This window comes from Myxine glutinosa, chromosome 2, assembly GCF_964187855.1.
Source record: "Myxine glutinosa chromosome 2, kmMyxGlut1.1, whole genome shotgun sequence".
Classification (NCBI taxonomy): Eukaryota; Metazoa; Chordata; class Myxini; order Myxiniformes; family Myxinidae; genus Myxine; species Myxine glutinosa.
Window position 1 is genome coordinate 179,727,782 of NC_136262.1, and position 16,662 is coordinate 179,744,443.

The window sequence follows — 16,662 nt, forward strand, 5'->3', positions numbered from 1 at the left end:
TTTTTCAAATTTCAAAATTTTCAAAAAATTTCAAAAAATCAAAATTTAAAAATTTAAAATTTTTTTTTCTTTCAAATTTTCTTTCAAAGACAAAATTTCTCAAATCAAATTTCTCAAAGCACAAAATGTTTTGAGACAATATACCAATGTCTCCGGACTGCCGAATGAGCGAAATAATCTGGCAGGCGAGCAACGTTAAGCGGAAAATGAAGGTGGTGGCAATGGAAAAGCCCAACAAATCCAACAATTTGCTGATTCTGGAGATTCCAAGTCTATGCTTGACTCGCTGAAGGACAGTTATGGACCACAGAGTGATCCTTTAATTGTCCCCTGTCGCACCGCGGAGCGAAAGGGGGACTATGGTTTTCCCGTGCGTGCTTACGTGCGTAAGCGAAGGACCGAATTCTAATTTGGTCTGTGGGTGCAACCCACGTCAAAATCCAAGATGGCCGCCGCCATGTATGTCTGAACCTTGTGAGCGAAATATCTTGAAAAATATGCGAAGTACCAACTTCTAATCTGGTGTGTGGGTGTATCTAGGCAAAAGGAAGAACGCTATTGAAAATTGGCTCGCCACGTCAAAATCCAAAATGGCCGCCGCCATGTATGTCTGAACCTTGTGAGCGGAATATCTTGAAAACTAAACGAACTACTAACTTCTAATCTGGTGTGTGGGTGTATCTACTCGTAAGGAAGAACGCTATTGAAAATTGGGCCACCACGTTAAAATCCAAGATGGCCGCCGCCATGTGTATGTGAACCTTGAGAGCGAAATATGTTGAAAAATAAACGAACTTCTAATCTGGTGTGTGGGTGTATCTAGGCATAAGGAAGAACGCTATTGAAAATTGGGTCGCCACGTCAAAATCCAAGATGGCCGCCTTGCGTCTTCCACTTTGTCAACTCACATCACCACCGATCGGGGACATACTACCTAGGCGTAACGCTTGTTTCCATTTTCAATGCAGGTCGATCCACGTTATTCACAATGTGTGGATATCACTAAGGTGGATGTGTTTTCGTTGCAGTCGTCTCGGAGCACAGATGTATTTATGGTCAGGCAGTGAGAATTCCTAAACGTGATGAAATGCAAGTGTGGTAGGTAGGAGCACAGGACCAGATGGATTGCATCCAGAACTGAGTGGAGGTGAAGCTGTGGAATGTGATTTGTCAGGCATGGAAACCAGACCTCTGTCTGAATCTCGAGACCTCAACAATGCCAATAATGTTACAAACTCGAATGATTGCAACGTCAATATTTGCATCTATTGGGTTCAGGAGTCGCTGGTAAGATATTCTCACATGTTTTGCTTTCTCGGCTGAATGAAGCCCCAGATTCTGACCTATCGGATGAAGTATATGGTGCGATCTTTGAGGGAACCGTGGAACGGTCGACATGATCTTGTCTATTTGGGAAATGGAGGGAAAATGTGAACAAAACAAAAGACTCGTTCTTCGTTCACTTTTATGAAATGTTTCAATATATGCGTTGACCGCAAACTCCAATGGAACATAATGGCTCGGTTTCGATATCCACCTGGACTGATCAAACTTACTCAAGCACTTTTTTTTTCTTTTTTTTTCTTTTTTTTGTATACAAGATCGAGGCTCGTGAAAGAGCTAACAATAATCACAAAAAAGACAAACCGACACACAAAACACAAAAAAACAAGGGGAGCGGCAGACAAGGTGGGGAGAGAGGGGGAAGGACACAAACACAACATTTGAGAGCAGGGACATCGGGAGGACTTGGGGGGAAGTGGGAGAGGAATAAAACATATGAACGCTGCAAGGACTCTGGGGTGAATTACCGGGGGTAGAAAAGATCAAGGTTTTCGATGGGGGAAGATAAGAGATGGTGGTGAACAGCTGTTTTAAAGACCTGGAGGGAGGAGTGGGATTGAATGGAGTGGGGGAGTTTGTTCCAGAGGCGGGAGAAAAGGGGAATGAAAGAGTGAAGGTGAGCAGAGAGCCTAGACTTTGGCAGTTTAACCATAAGAGGGTTGCAGGCAGATCTTGTGCGACCTGAAGGAATATTTGGGGGACAGAGCACAGAGAGAGCTGGGGGAGCAAGGCCAGAGAGGAGTCGGTAGAAGACAGAAAGACCACCAACCTGCCTGCGGTGAGTGAGTGAAAGGCCCTCGGAGTTGACTACATCGCAGGAGATTCCAATGATTCTGAAAGCTTTGGCCTCAACAGCGTGAAGCCGAGCAAGGTGTGAGGCAGGAGCACCAGCCCAGAGGGGGGAACAGTATTCCATTGAGCTGCGGATGAAAGCCTTGTATGTGGTGAGGAGCTCAGGTGTGCCAAGGAAGGACTTCGCACGACGGAGGATGCCCAGTCGGCGACTGGCTTTGGAGGCCAGCTTGGAAATGTGGTTTTCCCAAGAAAGATCATGGCAGATAGTGAGACCCAAAAGCTTGAGCGACAGAACTTCTTGGAGAGGATTGTTGAGAAAGTAGATGGGAGGGTTGTCCAGTCGGTCCTTTCGGAGAGACATTGTAAGAGTGTGAGATTTGTCAGGATTGAAAGACATGTTCCACTTGTTTGACCAGTCTGTGATTTTGTCCAGGTCTGCAGAGAGTGAGGAGGCTGCAGACTGCCGATCTGAGGGATGAGGAATGGAGCGGCAGATAGTGGAGTCATCAGCAAAGAGATAGAGAGGATTTTCCAGAGAGTCGGAGAGGTCATTGATGAAGACCAGAAATAGCACAGGGCCCAGAACACTGCCTTGGGGAACTCCAGCCAGAACAAGAAGGGGAGATGAGAGAAATCCATTCAGGGCCACACGTTGCCTACGACCAGAGAGGAAATCCGCAAGCCATGAGTGGAGATTTCCCTGAATACCATAGGAGGTGAGTTTGGTGAGCAGAGCTGGGTGCCAGACTGTATCGAAGGCACGTGATATGTCAAGTGAGACAGCTCTGATTTCCTGTTTGGCATTGAGGACCTCCATCCATTGTTGAGACAGCAGAAGCAACATGTCCAGAGTAGAGTGACCAGGTCTGAATCCAAATTGATGATCAGAGATCAAGCCATTGGAGAAGAGGAAGGATTTGATATCTGAAGCAATGATGGATTCCATGACTTTGCTGATAATTGGGAGCAGGCTGATTGGTCTGTAGTTGCAAGGATCTGTTTTTGCACCTTTTTTGTGTAAAGCGGTAATGTTTGCTGATTTCCAAGATGCTGGCAGATGACCTTGAGCAAAAGAGAGGGTGAAAAGAACAGAGAGAGGGTGAGATAGAGCGGCAGAGCAGGTGATGCACGGCAGAGCACTTGATATCCCTTTTAGACCGGAAGGTGATGTCTTCAATCCTTTCGGATTTCTTTTGAGACACTTATTCGTGAACTTCAGTCCAAAGATGACTGCACTAATTACTCACACCGTGTAAGATCTTCAGTCAGTGGCAGATCAATTTGGCGAAATTTCCATTTGATGCTGAGAGAAACAAAGACTTCAGAATCATTGGAATCTCCCGCGATGACGCTAACTCCGAGGGCCTTTCACTCACTCACCGCAGGCAGATTGGTGTTCTTACTGTCTTCTACCGACTCCTCTCCGGCCTTGCTCCCCCAGCTCTCTCTGGGCTCTGTCCCCCAAATATTCCTGCAGGTCGCACAAGATCTGCCAGCAACCCTCTTATGGTTAAACTGCCAAAATCTAGGCTCTCTGCTCACCTTCACTCCTTCATTCCTCTTTTCTCCCGCCTCTCGAACAAACTCCCTCACTCTCTTCAATCCCACTCCTCCCTCCAGGTCTTTAAAACAGCTGTTCACCACCATCTCTTATCTTCCCCCATCCAAAACCTTGATCTTTTCCACCCCCACTAATTTCACCCCAGATCCACTTTTTTGAAATTCTGACCTCTCCTGGAAGTCTTTGCAGTGTCATTGTGTTTTATACTTCTCCCACCAGCCCCCTCCCCCCACCCCCACCTCTTCCCACGCCGCCTCCCCCCCAAGCCCTCTCCCTCCCACAGATCTCCCGATGTCCCTGCTCTCAAATGCTGTGTTTGTGTGCTTCCCCATCTTGTCCAGCGCTCCCCTTATTATATGTTTTATGTCTGTTTGATTTTTTTGTGTGATAAATGTTAGCTCTTTCACGAGCCTCGATCTTGGATTAAAAATAAAAACCATGACGATTTCAGACTGTTCAGTTGGCTAATTCACACCAACAACCACCAAAACGCATCACTGAATGTAGATACCTCGGCGGCACGGTTATGAATGATCGTTTGTCGGAGCTTGGAATCGGACGGAATTGGAGTTTCCAAAACCGGTATGTTGGGAGAAGTGAAGTCGAAGATGGCAATCATTCTCGCTGAAGACCCGTACTGAGTTGGAAAGACAGTCTCTTGGTCACGTTACATCTACCAAAGGATGCGTTCGGATCAAACTAACTATGGACTGATGATAGTGAAAAACAGCATGCCATGGATAGGTGCCATCTGGACAGATATGTACAACATGCTAAACTAGAACAATGCGACTGTCGTCAATATGCCTCCGCATAGTCCCACAACGGGTAGATGCCATCACTCTGCATATGTATGGGTAGGGGATCACGTTTGTGAAGTTTCGTGTTGATTGGATAAGGTTCGTTTTTCTATCAATGATGGCTGCCAAACCACGTGACCTATGACATCATTTTCAAACTATATGCAACAGTGCTGTTAGCTGATAATTGTAAAATTTCGCATCGATAGGGTGAGCGGTTTCAGAGATATAATCATTTCATATTTTCCTTCAATCCAATATGGCTGCCAAACCATGTGACCTATGATGTCATAAATTTAATATTTCAATACAAATGGGTCATAGATCATGTGCATGCAATTTCAGATTTTAAGGATGAGGAATTCGATGAAAACATTTTTGGCTGGTATACCACTTCACCTATGATGTCATCATTGTCATGCTATTGTTCCGCATTGGGAGTACTTGGCAATGTGCCGAGTTTCAAATTATTCCATTCAACGGTTTCCGAGGAATCATTTTTTAGTTATTTGCTTTTAATCTAAGATGGCTGCCATGCCACGTGACCTATGATGTCACGATTATCGTAAAAACGTTCTGCATGGGTGTCACTCTTACCCTGAAAGTTTCGTCGCAATCGGATATATGGTTGCTGAGAAAAACGAGGTTTAGCCCCGACGGACGGACGGACAACCCGAAAACATCATGCCTCCAGCGACTTTGTCGGCGGGGGCATAAAAACGAGCAAAAACCCCAACTAGGCCAAACGTCTGGGACTGAATGGACTTGTTACTGCAGGAATGATTGTTGTGCTCAAATTGGTGTCGGTCATGAGAGGAGCCGTACCGGACAAGTTGATAGTGTCGCACAAAATCAAGTGAAGACAGTGGACTCAAAAAAAAAGTCATAAAGTGTGATTTGGCGGCCTTCATCGTGTCAACGGGCGGCTCAAGACCAACGATCTATTCATGTTACTCGTGTACTGATACCTACGGATGTCTTTATCCTGCTCGTGATTAATGTACAAGCTTCACCTTCACCCTCAACTCACCCAACTACTAATAGTTTTACAAAAAATCAAATTGGAAATCAAACAAATTTCAAATCGAATGGAAACATTGATTTTCCGAATCAGAAACTCTCGAACTTTTCGAAAATGTAAATGGTTACAAATCTCCACAATTGGCATTGCTTGAAATCACTTGGGTGATGGCCTCTCTTGGATGAACCACACATCTGCAGAGATTTTTCAATGCCTCGTCTTCCACAGCATGTAGGCCTAAGCTTCATAAAATTGGTCACAGTAGTCTTACTTTAAACGTTTGTTGTTCCATACTTCACTCATCAATTATCTGCTTCTTTTGATGCACGATGCACTATCTGAGATGCTTTGTGGTTGACCTCCATTGCATTCCTCCTCTTCTACAGGATGTGGAACCTCCTTCCTCGGTCTGTTTGACCTGCCCTTCCCTGCACAGCTTCAAGTTGCCAAAACACCACCGGGTCATCGCCCATCCCTCTCCAAGATATTTCCTGCCCTCATTCTACTTTCAGGTTGCTGTTCCCTTCCCTCATTCTACTTTCAGGTTGCTGTTCCCTTCCCTCATTCTACTTTCAGGTTGCTGTTCCCTACCCTGAGGTTGCTGTTCCCTTCCCTCATTCTACTTTCAGGTTGCTGTTCCCTTCCCTCATTCTACTTTCAGGTTGCTGTTCCCTTCCCCCATTCTACTTTCAGGTTGATGTTCCCTTCCCTCATCCCTACCCTGAGGTTGCTGTTCCCTTCCCTCATTCTACTTTCAGGTTGCTGTTCCCTTCCCTCATCCCTACCCTGAGGTTGCTGCTCCCTTCCCTCATGCTACTTTCAGGTTGCTGTTCCCTTCCCTCATTCTACTTTCAGGTTGCTGTTCCCTTCCCTCATTCTACTTTCAGGTTGCTGTTCCCTTCCCTCATTCTACTTTCAGGTTGCTGTTCCCTACCCTGAGGTTGCTGTTCCCTTCCCTCATCCTACTTTCAGGTTGCTGTTCCCTTCCCTCATCCCTACCCTGAGGTTGCTGCTCCCTTCCCTCATGCTACTTTCAGGTTGCTGTTCCCTTCCCTCATCCCTACCCTGAGGTTGCTGTTCCCTTCCCTCATTCCTACCCTGAGTTTGCTGTTCCCTTCCCTCATTCTACTTTCAGGTTGCTGTTCCCTTCCCTCATCCCTACCCTGAGGTTGCTGTTCCCTTCCCTCATCCCTACCCTGAGGTTGCTGTTCCCTTCCCCCATTCTACTTTCAGGTTGCTGTTCCCTTCCCTCATCCCTACCCTGAGGTTGCTGTTCCCTTCCCTCAATCTACTTTCAGGTTGCTGTTCCCTTCCCTCATCCCTACCCTGAGGTTGCTGTTCCCTTCCCTCATCTCTACCCTGAGGTTGCTGTTCCCTTCCCTCATCACTATGCTGAGGTTGCTGTTCCCTTCCCTCATCTCTACCCTGAGGTTGCTGTTCCCTTCCCTCATCACTACCCTGAGGTTGCTGTTCCCTTCCCTCATCCCTACCCGGAGGTTGCTGTTCCCTTCCCTCATCCCTACCCTGAGGTTGCTGTTCCCTTCCCTCATCCCTACCCTGAGGTTGCTGTTCCCTTCCCTCATCCCTACCCTGAGGTTGCTGTTCCCTTCCCTCATCCCTACCCTGAGGTTGCTGTTCCCTTCCCTCATTCTACTTTCAGGTTGCTGTTCCCTTCCCTAATCACTACCCTGAGGTTGCTGTTCCCTTCCCTCATCTCTACCCTGAGGTTGCTGTTCCCTTCCCTCATCTCTACCCTGAGGTTGCTGTTCCCTTCCCTCATCAGTACCCTGAGGTTGCTGTTCCCTTCCCTCATCACTATGTTGAGGTTGCTGTTCCCTTCCCTCATCTCTACCCTGAGGTTGCTGTTCCCTTCTCTCATCACTACCCTGAGGTTGCTGTTCCCTTCCCTCATCTCTACCCGGAGGTTGCTGTTCCCTTCCCTCATCTCTACCCTGAGGTTGCTGTTCCCTTCCCTCATCACTACCCTGAGGTTGCTGTTCCCTTCCCTCAACTCTACCCTGAGGTTGCTGTTCCCTTCCCTCATCACTATGTTGAGGTTGCTGTTCCCTTCCCTCATCTCTACCCTGAGGTTGCTGTTCCCTTCCCTCATCACTATGTTGAGGTTGCTGTTCCCTTCCCTCATCTCTACCCGGAGGTTGCTGTTCCCTTCCCTCATCTCTACCCTGAGGTTGCTGTTCCCTTCCCTCATCACTACCCTGAGGTTGCTGTTCCCTTCCCTCATCACTATGTTGAGGTTGCTGTTCCCTTCCCTCATCACTATGTTGAGGTTGCTGTTCCCTTCCCTCATCACTATGTTGAGGTTGCTGTTCCCTTCCCTCATCTCTACCCGGAGGTTGCTGTTCCCTTCCCTCATCTCTACCCTGAGGTTGCTGTTCCCTTCCCTCATCTCTACCCGGAGGTTGCTGTTCCCTTCCCTCATCTCTACCCTGTTCATTCATCCCCTAACTGCATCCATTCCCACGACCTCACTATATCCGTGTGTTACTTTCTACCCTGGGTCACCTCACTTTTCCATGAGTCTACATTTTGTACATAAAAAATGAAAGTGAGGAGGTCGTGGTGGATCTTAAAATCTAAAAACTTCCCAGCATCTGAGATTCCCTCGAAATCTTATCAGATCCTATTGGAGATGGGCAGTAATATGATATTTGAAGAGTTCCTTGTTGCATTGTGCTTGTGCATCCATTACTGGATTGTGTGTACGGATTTTTGGATCAAATCAGGTAAGGCTGAACTGCTGTACCTCTGGATTTTTATTCCGCTGCGCAAAGACAGAATTCGGCAGAAAGACAAAAACATGCAACACATAACCAAGGGGGTATTCTTCATTCAGTTGGCGTTACTTCATTCCTTTTTTTTTTCTTTTTTTTAAATATCTTTTGGCTTATCCACGCTTCTGTTTTAAATCTCAAAATTCCAAAAAGGAATAATGAAGTTGCCACAGAATGTGAATATTCCAATGTGTTTCTTCCTCTCTCTTTCAAAATGCCCCACCCGTATATCTTCTGCCCCTGTAGGTGTCTGTCAGGAAGCAGGATTTCCTCCCACTACATACACCCCCCCTCCCCCTTCGGATAATCCCAATTCTTCTGGCGTTCCCATTCAGTCGGTTTACAGTTTCAGATCTTTCTGCACTCCCCATAGCGTGTGCGCACTCTCGTTCAGCTTGGCCTTCTCTCCCTCGCTCAGCGGTTGTTTCAGCACGGCACAAACTCCAGGGGAGCCCAGGACACAAGGTACGGACAGAAAAACCTCCTCTTTTATTCCATGTAGACCCTGAAAAACATTATTATTATTATTATTATTATTATTATTATTATTAATAATATTATTATTATTAAATGTTTACATGCATACTTTATCTCATGTATGTCAAGGATTGCGTTCACTGATGGTTGGCAATCTTGAAGGAATAAAGGGAAGAGGACATGGATGCATGGAGTCTGTTCCACAAATATGAGAAACGTGCAATGCCCATCCTTATGGGCATAACCATCTTGCCCACCTGATGTTTTGTACATTTATTGTTAAGCATATCAATTGCTCATCCCACACATGATGAGCTTGCACTACTCACATCTACCTGGCATTATGTCGATTTTATATGATGTTTGGAAGCGGCGAAAGAGAAGAAATGCCAAAACCACTTCTACTCATGTTTGATTTCCATAGCATCGGTACGTAATAAACAGATACCCCCTAAAGTTGAACGATATACATGTATAACAATAACGTCCATACGATTATGGTCTTTCAACACATCTCACCTTGCATTTCAGAATTTATTGAATTTCCACACTCGTCACGTACCTGTACGTTGGTGGACACGGCGTGTACGGTACGTAGATTCCAGAGCAAGGAATGCGCCAGAGAGGCAACACTCATTCCGATGGCCCATGAGGTGTAACCTTTCAGCTTGATAACTTCATAAGCACTGGAGGAGATGATGAATGGTGGTGAGTAGTTGAATTAATTACTTCTTTTTTTTTCTTTTTTTTTGTATACAAGATCGAGGCTCGTGTAAGAGCTAACATTAATCACAAAAAAAAAACTGACATGTAAAACATATAATAAAGGGAGCGGCACACAAGATCGGGAGAGAGAGGGAAGCACACAAGTACAACGGCAGAGAACAGGGACATCGGGAGATCTGTGTGAGGGAGGAGGCATGCGAAGGGGAGGGGGGGACTTATGTACAAACACTTATGTCCAAAATCTTGGCTCATGCAAGAGCGAGTGGAGTACCGGTGTGTACCCCGGTTTAGAATAGGTACACCGTATCCCTGCATGTCGTAAAAGGCGACTAAAGGGGTTGGCGTCAGGAAGGGCATCCGGCCATAAAAACATTGCCTCAAAAAGAGAACCATGACAATTACGACTACATATTGGCAGGGTACAGCCCGAAGTACCCCGTGGGGCACCCCACTCCCTCTCGTCAAAACTCAAGGTGGGGAACCCGATCGAAGCAAGGGTGGAAATCACTCCATTTATGACGACGAAACGTCTGATGCCCGACCTGGAGATCGGTTTCTGAGGTTTGGGACATGGAATGTAGGGTCAATGACAGGGAGATCAGGAGAAGTGGTGGAAGTATTGGTCAGAAGAAGAGTGGACATATGTTGTGTGCAGGAGACGAGATGGAAGGGAAGTGGTGTGAGAATGGTGAAGGGTAGGCAGGGACAGAAATACAAGTTTGTGTGGCAAGGGTGCCCGGAGGGCGTGAATGGTGTTGGTGTCCTGTTTTCTGAGGAGTTTGTAGACAGTGTGGTGAGTGTGACTAGAGTGAGTGAAAGGTTGATGATGGTGAAAATGATGATTGGAAAGCTCTTGGTGAACATCATCTCGGGATATGCTCCGCAGGTTGGTCGGAGCGATGAAGAGAAGGACAAGTTCTGGTGTGATATGGAGAAGCTGGTGGAAAACGTGAAAGATGAGGAAGTTGTTGTGGTAGGAGGAGACCTAAATGGACATGTGGGAAGGAGTATGGACGGTTTTGAGGGAGTTCATGGGGGTTACGGATATGGTGTGAGAAATGGAGAAGGAGAAAGGATTTTGGAGTTTGCTGATGGAGCTGATTTGTTGATTTGTAATATGCAGTTCCAGAAAGAGGATAATAAGCTTGTTACATACACGTCAGGTGGGTCGACGACGACCGTTGACTACCTGCTGGTGCGAAGGCGAGATAGGGGTCACCTCCGGGACACAAAGGTGATCCCGGGGGGGGGAGGTTGTTTCACAGCACCACTTGGTTGTCTGCGACATAAGGGTGAAATGTGTGAGGAGAGCTCGGCGGGTGAAGTACCAACCGAGAATGAAGGTGTGGAGGTTGAAAGAGGTGACAGTGAGGGAGGCATTAAAAGAGAGGCTGAGTATGGTAGAGGATGATGTGGTTGAGCTTGAAAGTGGTTGGATGTCAATGAAAGATAGTCTGTTGGGAGCCGTTGGTGAGGTATGTGGATGGACAAAAGGATCACCGAGGCACTCGGAAACATGGTGGTGGGATGATGAAGTTGGAAAGAAGATTGACGAGAAGAGGAAGAAGTTCAAGGAGTGGCAGAAAGCGAAGGGTATGGGGGCAGAAAAGGCAGAGCATGAAATTTATAAGGCAGCCAAGAAGGCTGCAAAGAAAGAGGTAGCAAAGGCACAGGAGGCATGCAGGAAAATGTTCGGAGAACGCTTGGATTTGGAAGAGGGTCAGAGAGTGGTATTCAGGATTGCAAAGCAGATAGCGAAAGAGAGGTGTGATGTGATGGGGGTGAGTTGCTTGAAGGATGAAGTGGGCCAAATCGTTGTGGACCCAGATGGAATTAAAGGAAGATAGAAAAGATATATGGAAATGCTGTTGAATGCAGAGAATGAATGGGATGGCAACATAGAGAGTAACCCAGTTTTAGGACCGGCAGAGAAGATAACCGAGAAGGAAGTTGAGGAAGCGATAAAAGCAATGAAGAGCAGAAAAGCGGGAGGACCGATGGGAGTTATGGGAGATATGTTGAAGGCAGCAGGAAGTTGGGGTGTGAAGAGAATGACAGAGATCTGTAATCTGGTGGTGAAAGAAGGCCGCATTCCAGTGGATTGGGAACCGAGTACCCTCGTCCCTCTATACAAGGGGAAAGGTGACCCTCTGGACTGTGGCTCGTATCGAGCGATAAAGTTATTGGAGCATGGAATGAAGGTATTGGAAAAGGTGTTGGAAAGGAGGATAAGGAAGAAAGTGAAGATTGACGAAATGCAGTTTGGATTTATGCCAGGAAGAGGAACGACAGACGTGCTTTTTATTGTGAGGCAGTTGCAGGAGAAGTATATAGAGAAGAGGAAGAAGTTGTTTCTTGGGTTTGTTGATCTGGAGAAAGCATTCAATAGGGTTCCATGTGAAGTAGTGACATGGGCATTGAGGAAGTTAGGAGTGGAGGAATGGTTGATCAGAGTCGTGATGGCACTGTACAAAATAGCGCGCACAGCTGTAAGGACGAAGGACGGGAACAGTGGTGAGTTTGAGGTGAAGGTGGGAGTGCATCAGGGGTCGGTACTAAGTCCACTACTATTTGTAGTTGTGATTGAGGTGCTGGCTCAGAACGTAAAGGAGGGTTTACCGTGGGAGTTGTATGCAGATGATCTGGTGTTGATTGCAGAAAGTATGGATGGACTGAAGGAGAAGATGAACAAGTGGAAGGAATGTATGGAGACAAAAGGTCTGAAGGTGAATATCGGAAAAACGAAGGTGATTGCAAGTGGTAAAGCATGTGGTGAGGTGGAAAGAACTGGGAAGTGGCCGTGTGCTGTGTGCAGGAAGGGTGTCGGAGTGAATTCCATTCAATGTACAATGTGCGCTGAGTGGGTTCATCAAAAATGTCGTGGTTTTAGAGGGTCATTAACCAGTGTGCCAGCTACATTCAAGTGTAAGGTGTGCACAGAGGGAGCTGCAGATGGAGGAAATGTTGAGTTGGATCTTGGAGATGGCATGAAGCTGGAAGGTGTGAGAACATTTTGTTACCTCGGAGACATGCTGAATGGAGAAGGTGGATCAGACTCGGCAACGGTTGCTCGAGTGAGATGTGCATGGAAGAAGTTTCGGGAACTGAGTGGCATGCTGACGGGGAGGGGAGTGTAGTTGAAGCTGAAGGGAAAGGTGTCGGCTGCATGTGTGAGAAGTGTTATGATTTATGGGAGTGAGACATGGGTAATGAACGTAGAGCAGCAACGAAGGCTGGAAAGGGTGGAAATGCGAATGGTTCGGTGGATGTGTGGAGTATCGTTGAGAGAGAGGAAGACAAATGATGAATTGCGAAAGATGATGGGAATAGAGCCTGTGATGGATGCTGTGAAGAGAAACAGGTTGAGATGGTTTGGTCATGTGTTGAGGAAGGATGAAAGTGACTGGTTGAGAAGAGTGATGGAAATGAATGTAGAAGGAAGTAGAGGACGGGGAAGACCGAGATAGACTTGGCTAAAGATGGTTGAAGAAGAAATGCGGGCAAGGGGGTTAACAAGGAGAGATGCAGAAAATAGGGCAAAATGGAGAAGATTGTCATGGGGACCGCAAGGCTCACCCCCGCTCTTGCAGGGAAAATGGCCTTAAAATGCCTGTTGTTGTTGTTTGTATGCAAGAGCGAGTGGAGAGAGGGTAAATGGCAATGTGCTGGCGGTGGGGCCACAGGTGGACACATCCAAAGGAATGAAGGAACAGGAAACGATGATCAGGGGAGGAAACACAATATAACCTGAGGAAGAGGGTTTGGGTTATTTAAGGTATATGGAGGTAGATAAGGTCACATGTAGAGAATGTGGGTGGGGGGGCGTTACATAAGATGGTGGTGCATTGCTTGCTTGAAGCCCTAGAGGAAACAGTGGGATCAAGGTGGTTCCACAGATGATAGAGGCAATAAACAAGAGTTGAGGTGTGCAGTCAGCCAAGGAACGGAGCAACTCCACCATTACGTGCTAAATGTTACATTTGCAATTTAGTTATGTTTGTGATAAATGGTGGTGCTGTTACCTGTGAACAACGTCATGATGAATCTTGTTCCAGCTTGCAGCCTCTGCTTCATCCTCTGATTTATCTCCTGCTTTGTGCACTAGTTGTGGGTTCAGTGTTGCTATACCCACCCCGGCAATATTTGTTCCACTCCATACAGGCACTAGGACAAAAACACAAATTATTTACACAATTAAATGAAAGATCATTGATTATTGCATTCCTAATTATGGGTGACTGAGCTTTGGATGTGTGTTATAAATGTATGTATATATACAGTGCATTCAGAAAGTATTCAGACCCCTTCACTTTTTTCACATTTTGCTATGTTGCAGCCTTATGCTGAAATCGTTTAAATTCATTTTTTCCCTCATCAATCTACACTCAATACCCCATAATGACAAAGAGAAAACAGGATTTTGGAAAGTTTTGCAAATTTATTCAAAAGAAAAAACTGAAATATCACATTGACATAAGTATTCCTACCCTTTGCTATGACACTTGAAATTTAGCTCAGGTGCCTCCCATTTCTCTTAATCATCTTTGAGATGTGTCTACACCTTGATTGGAGTCCACCTGTGGTAAATTCAATTGATTGGACATGATTTGGAAAGGCACACACCTGTCTATATAAGGTCTCACAGCTGACAATGCATATCAGAGCAAAAACCAAGCCATGAGGTCGAAGGAACTGCCTGCAGAGCTCAGAGACAGGATTGTGTCGAGGCACAGATCTGGAGAGAAGCCTACAAAAAAAAAATTCTGCTGCATTGAGGGTTCCCAAGAGCACAGTGGCCTCCATAATTCTTAAATGGAAGAAGTTTGGAACAACCAGGACTCTTCCTAGAGCTGGCCACCCAGCCAAACTGAGCAATCGGGGGAGAAGGGCCTTGGTAAGAGAGGTGACCAAGAACCCGATGGTCACTCTGGCTCAGCTCCAGAGATCCTGTGTGGAGATGGGAGAAACTTCCAGCACAACCATCACTGCAACACCCCACCGATCTGGGCTTTATGGCAGAGTGGCCAGACGAAAGCCTCTCCTCAGTGAAAGACACATGAAAGCCTGTTTGGAGTTTGCAAAAAAGCACCTAAAGGACTCTCAGACTGTGAGAAACAAAATTCTGTGGTGTGATGAAACCAATATTGAACTGCTTGGATCAAACAAAGATCAGGTAATCAGATCAATCAAGATCAAATCAAAATCTAAACAGTACATGGCTAAACAGTACATGGACGATCATGTACCACATACGTCTCGCGTCTCGCTCGCTCTCATGTTGTCCCGATAATGATCCTTCCACAGGTTCACCGACGGAAACCTTGTTACGACTTTTACTTCCTCTAGACAGTCAAGTTCGCTCATCTTTTCGGTGCACCGGCACGAGCCGAGAACGGCCCGTGCAGGGGCTGATCCGAGCATCTCATCAAACCGTCTGATCGGTAGTAGCGACGGGTGGTGTGTACAAAGGGCAGGGACTTCATCAACGCGAGCTGATGACTCGCGCTTACTGGGAATTCCTCGTTCGTGGGACACTGTCTCAAGCCCCAGTCCCCATCACAGATGGGGCTCAGCAGTTTACCTGAGCCTGACGGCGAAGGGCAAGGTACACGCTGGCCCGTCCAGTGTAGTGCGCGTGCGGCCCTGGACATCGAAGGGCATTAAACATTCATTAAACATTAAACGTTCATTAAACATTAAACATTCATTAAAGGATTACGAAACGAAAAACATTACGAAATTACGTTCACACCGTCACGTCAAACACTACCGTGAACACATACATCGTCACAACATCGTCACAATGAGAACATCGTCACAATGAACGTTAGGCGAACACGAATGTTATGTGGGAGTCCAAGCCTGAGAATGCTGGAGACCAAAGCTGAAATTGGGAAAACTAAAGAGCCTATTTTACTCCTGGAGATCCCAGGATTACCCACCCAAAATATCTTTGCGATAGGTTCAGCAATTTTTACGGTGCCTTCGAACAGACAGACAGACGGACATTTGGTGAATTATATTAAGATCGTCACAATGAGAACATCGTCACAATGAACGTTATGCGAACGCGAATGTTATGCGGGAGTCCAAACTGAGAATGCTGGAGACCAAAGCTGAAATTGGGAAAACTAAATAGCCTATTTTACTCCCAGGGGTCCCAGGATTACCCACCCAAAATATCTTTGCGATCGGTTCTGCAGTTTTTACGGTACCTTCAAACAGACAGACGGACATTTGGTGAATTATAGTAATATATATATATATATATATATATATATATATATATATATATATATATATATATATATCAACGAACATAACAGCGTGACGAGCGCTGTCCCGATCTCCTGTGGACCGAAGTCCTAGACCAACGCGTCACCTCCGACCCAAAGGGTCTTCTGGAGGCTTCAGCCCGGCCACTCTGTCAACAGACAGAGATTTATTCATTGGTCCCCATTGGCTAAACATCAAGCAGAGCCGCCAATCCAGATTTCGGGCTTATTAACCCTCGTCAGGACGGCATACTGCAAAAAATCTAACCAATGAGGACCAAAATCGTCTATTAAGATGATCAAGGCACCTCCTAGCTTTAATGGTGAGCACCAGCCACGAATTATGTCTCACACGGTAAATACCGCATAACCCGCAAGGAACCAACAGCCTGTCTGCCACACAGACCATCGTTCCCACCAGTGCAAACCAAAACCAGGGGGTGCGGTGCGATCGGCGGGGATAATAATCAACGAACATAACAGCGTGACGAGCGCTGTCCCGATCTCCTGTGGACCGAAGTCCTAGACCAAAGCGTCACCTCCGACCCAAAGGGTCTTCTGGAGGCTTCAGCCCGGCCACTCTGTCAACAGACAGAGATTTATTCATTGGTCCCCATTGGCTAAACATCAAGCAGAGCCGCCAATCCAGATTTCGGGCTTATTAACCTGTTTTGGGGCCACAGGGAAGCCCTGCCTTTTTTACTATGAAAAAAGGTAAAAAGTCAAACATTTGAACAGCCTTGGACGTGCACCTTGACCCCATGGTCAAGGCACAACGTCAACAAGGCTGTCCCCATAACAATACACATGCGCCTCAACCCCGAGGGGGAAGCGCATGGTCATTCAAACGCATGCATCATGCCCCCCGAAG

General features: G+C 46.4%; 1 protein-coding gene across 3 annotated transcripts in view; it reads right to left on the reverse strand.

Annotated features, from left to right (window-relative positions):
- Window positions 1–8,277: 8,277 nt before the first annotated feature.
- Window positions 8,278–16,662, reverse strand: part of LOC137421037 (L-lactate dehydrogenase A chain) — a 75,125-nt gene continuing 66,740 nt past the window's right edge. For all 3 annotated transcript variants that reach the window (XM_078771989.1, XM_078771988.1, XM_078771987.1), the window contains 3 exons: window positions 13,539–13,680; window positions 9,353–9,476; window positions 8,278–8,818 (listed from right to left, as the gene is read on the reverse strand). In XM_078771989.1, coding sequence (XP_078628115.1) covers window positions 8,654–8,818; window positions 9,353–9,476; window positions 13,539–13,680 — 431 coding nt within the window. In that variant the 3' untranslated portion in view covers window positions 8,278–8,653. The remainder of the gene's footprint in view (window positions 8,819–9,352; window positions 9,477–13,538; window positions 13,681–16,662) is intronic.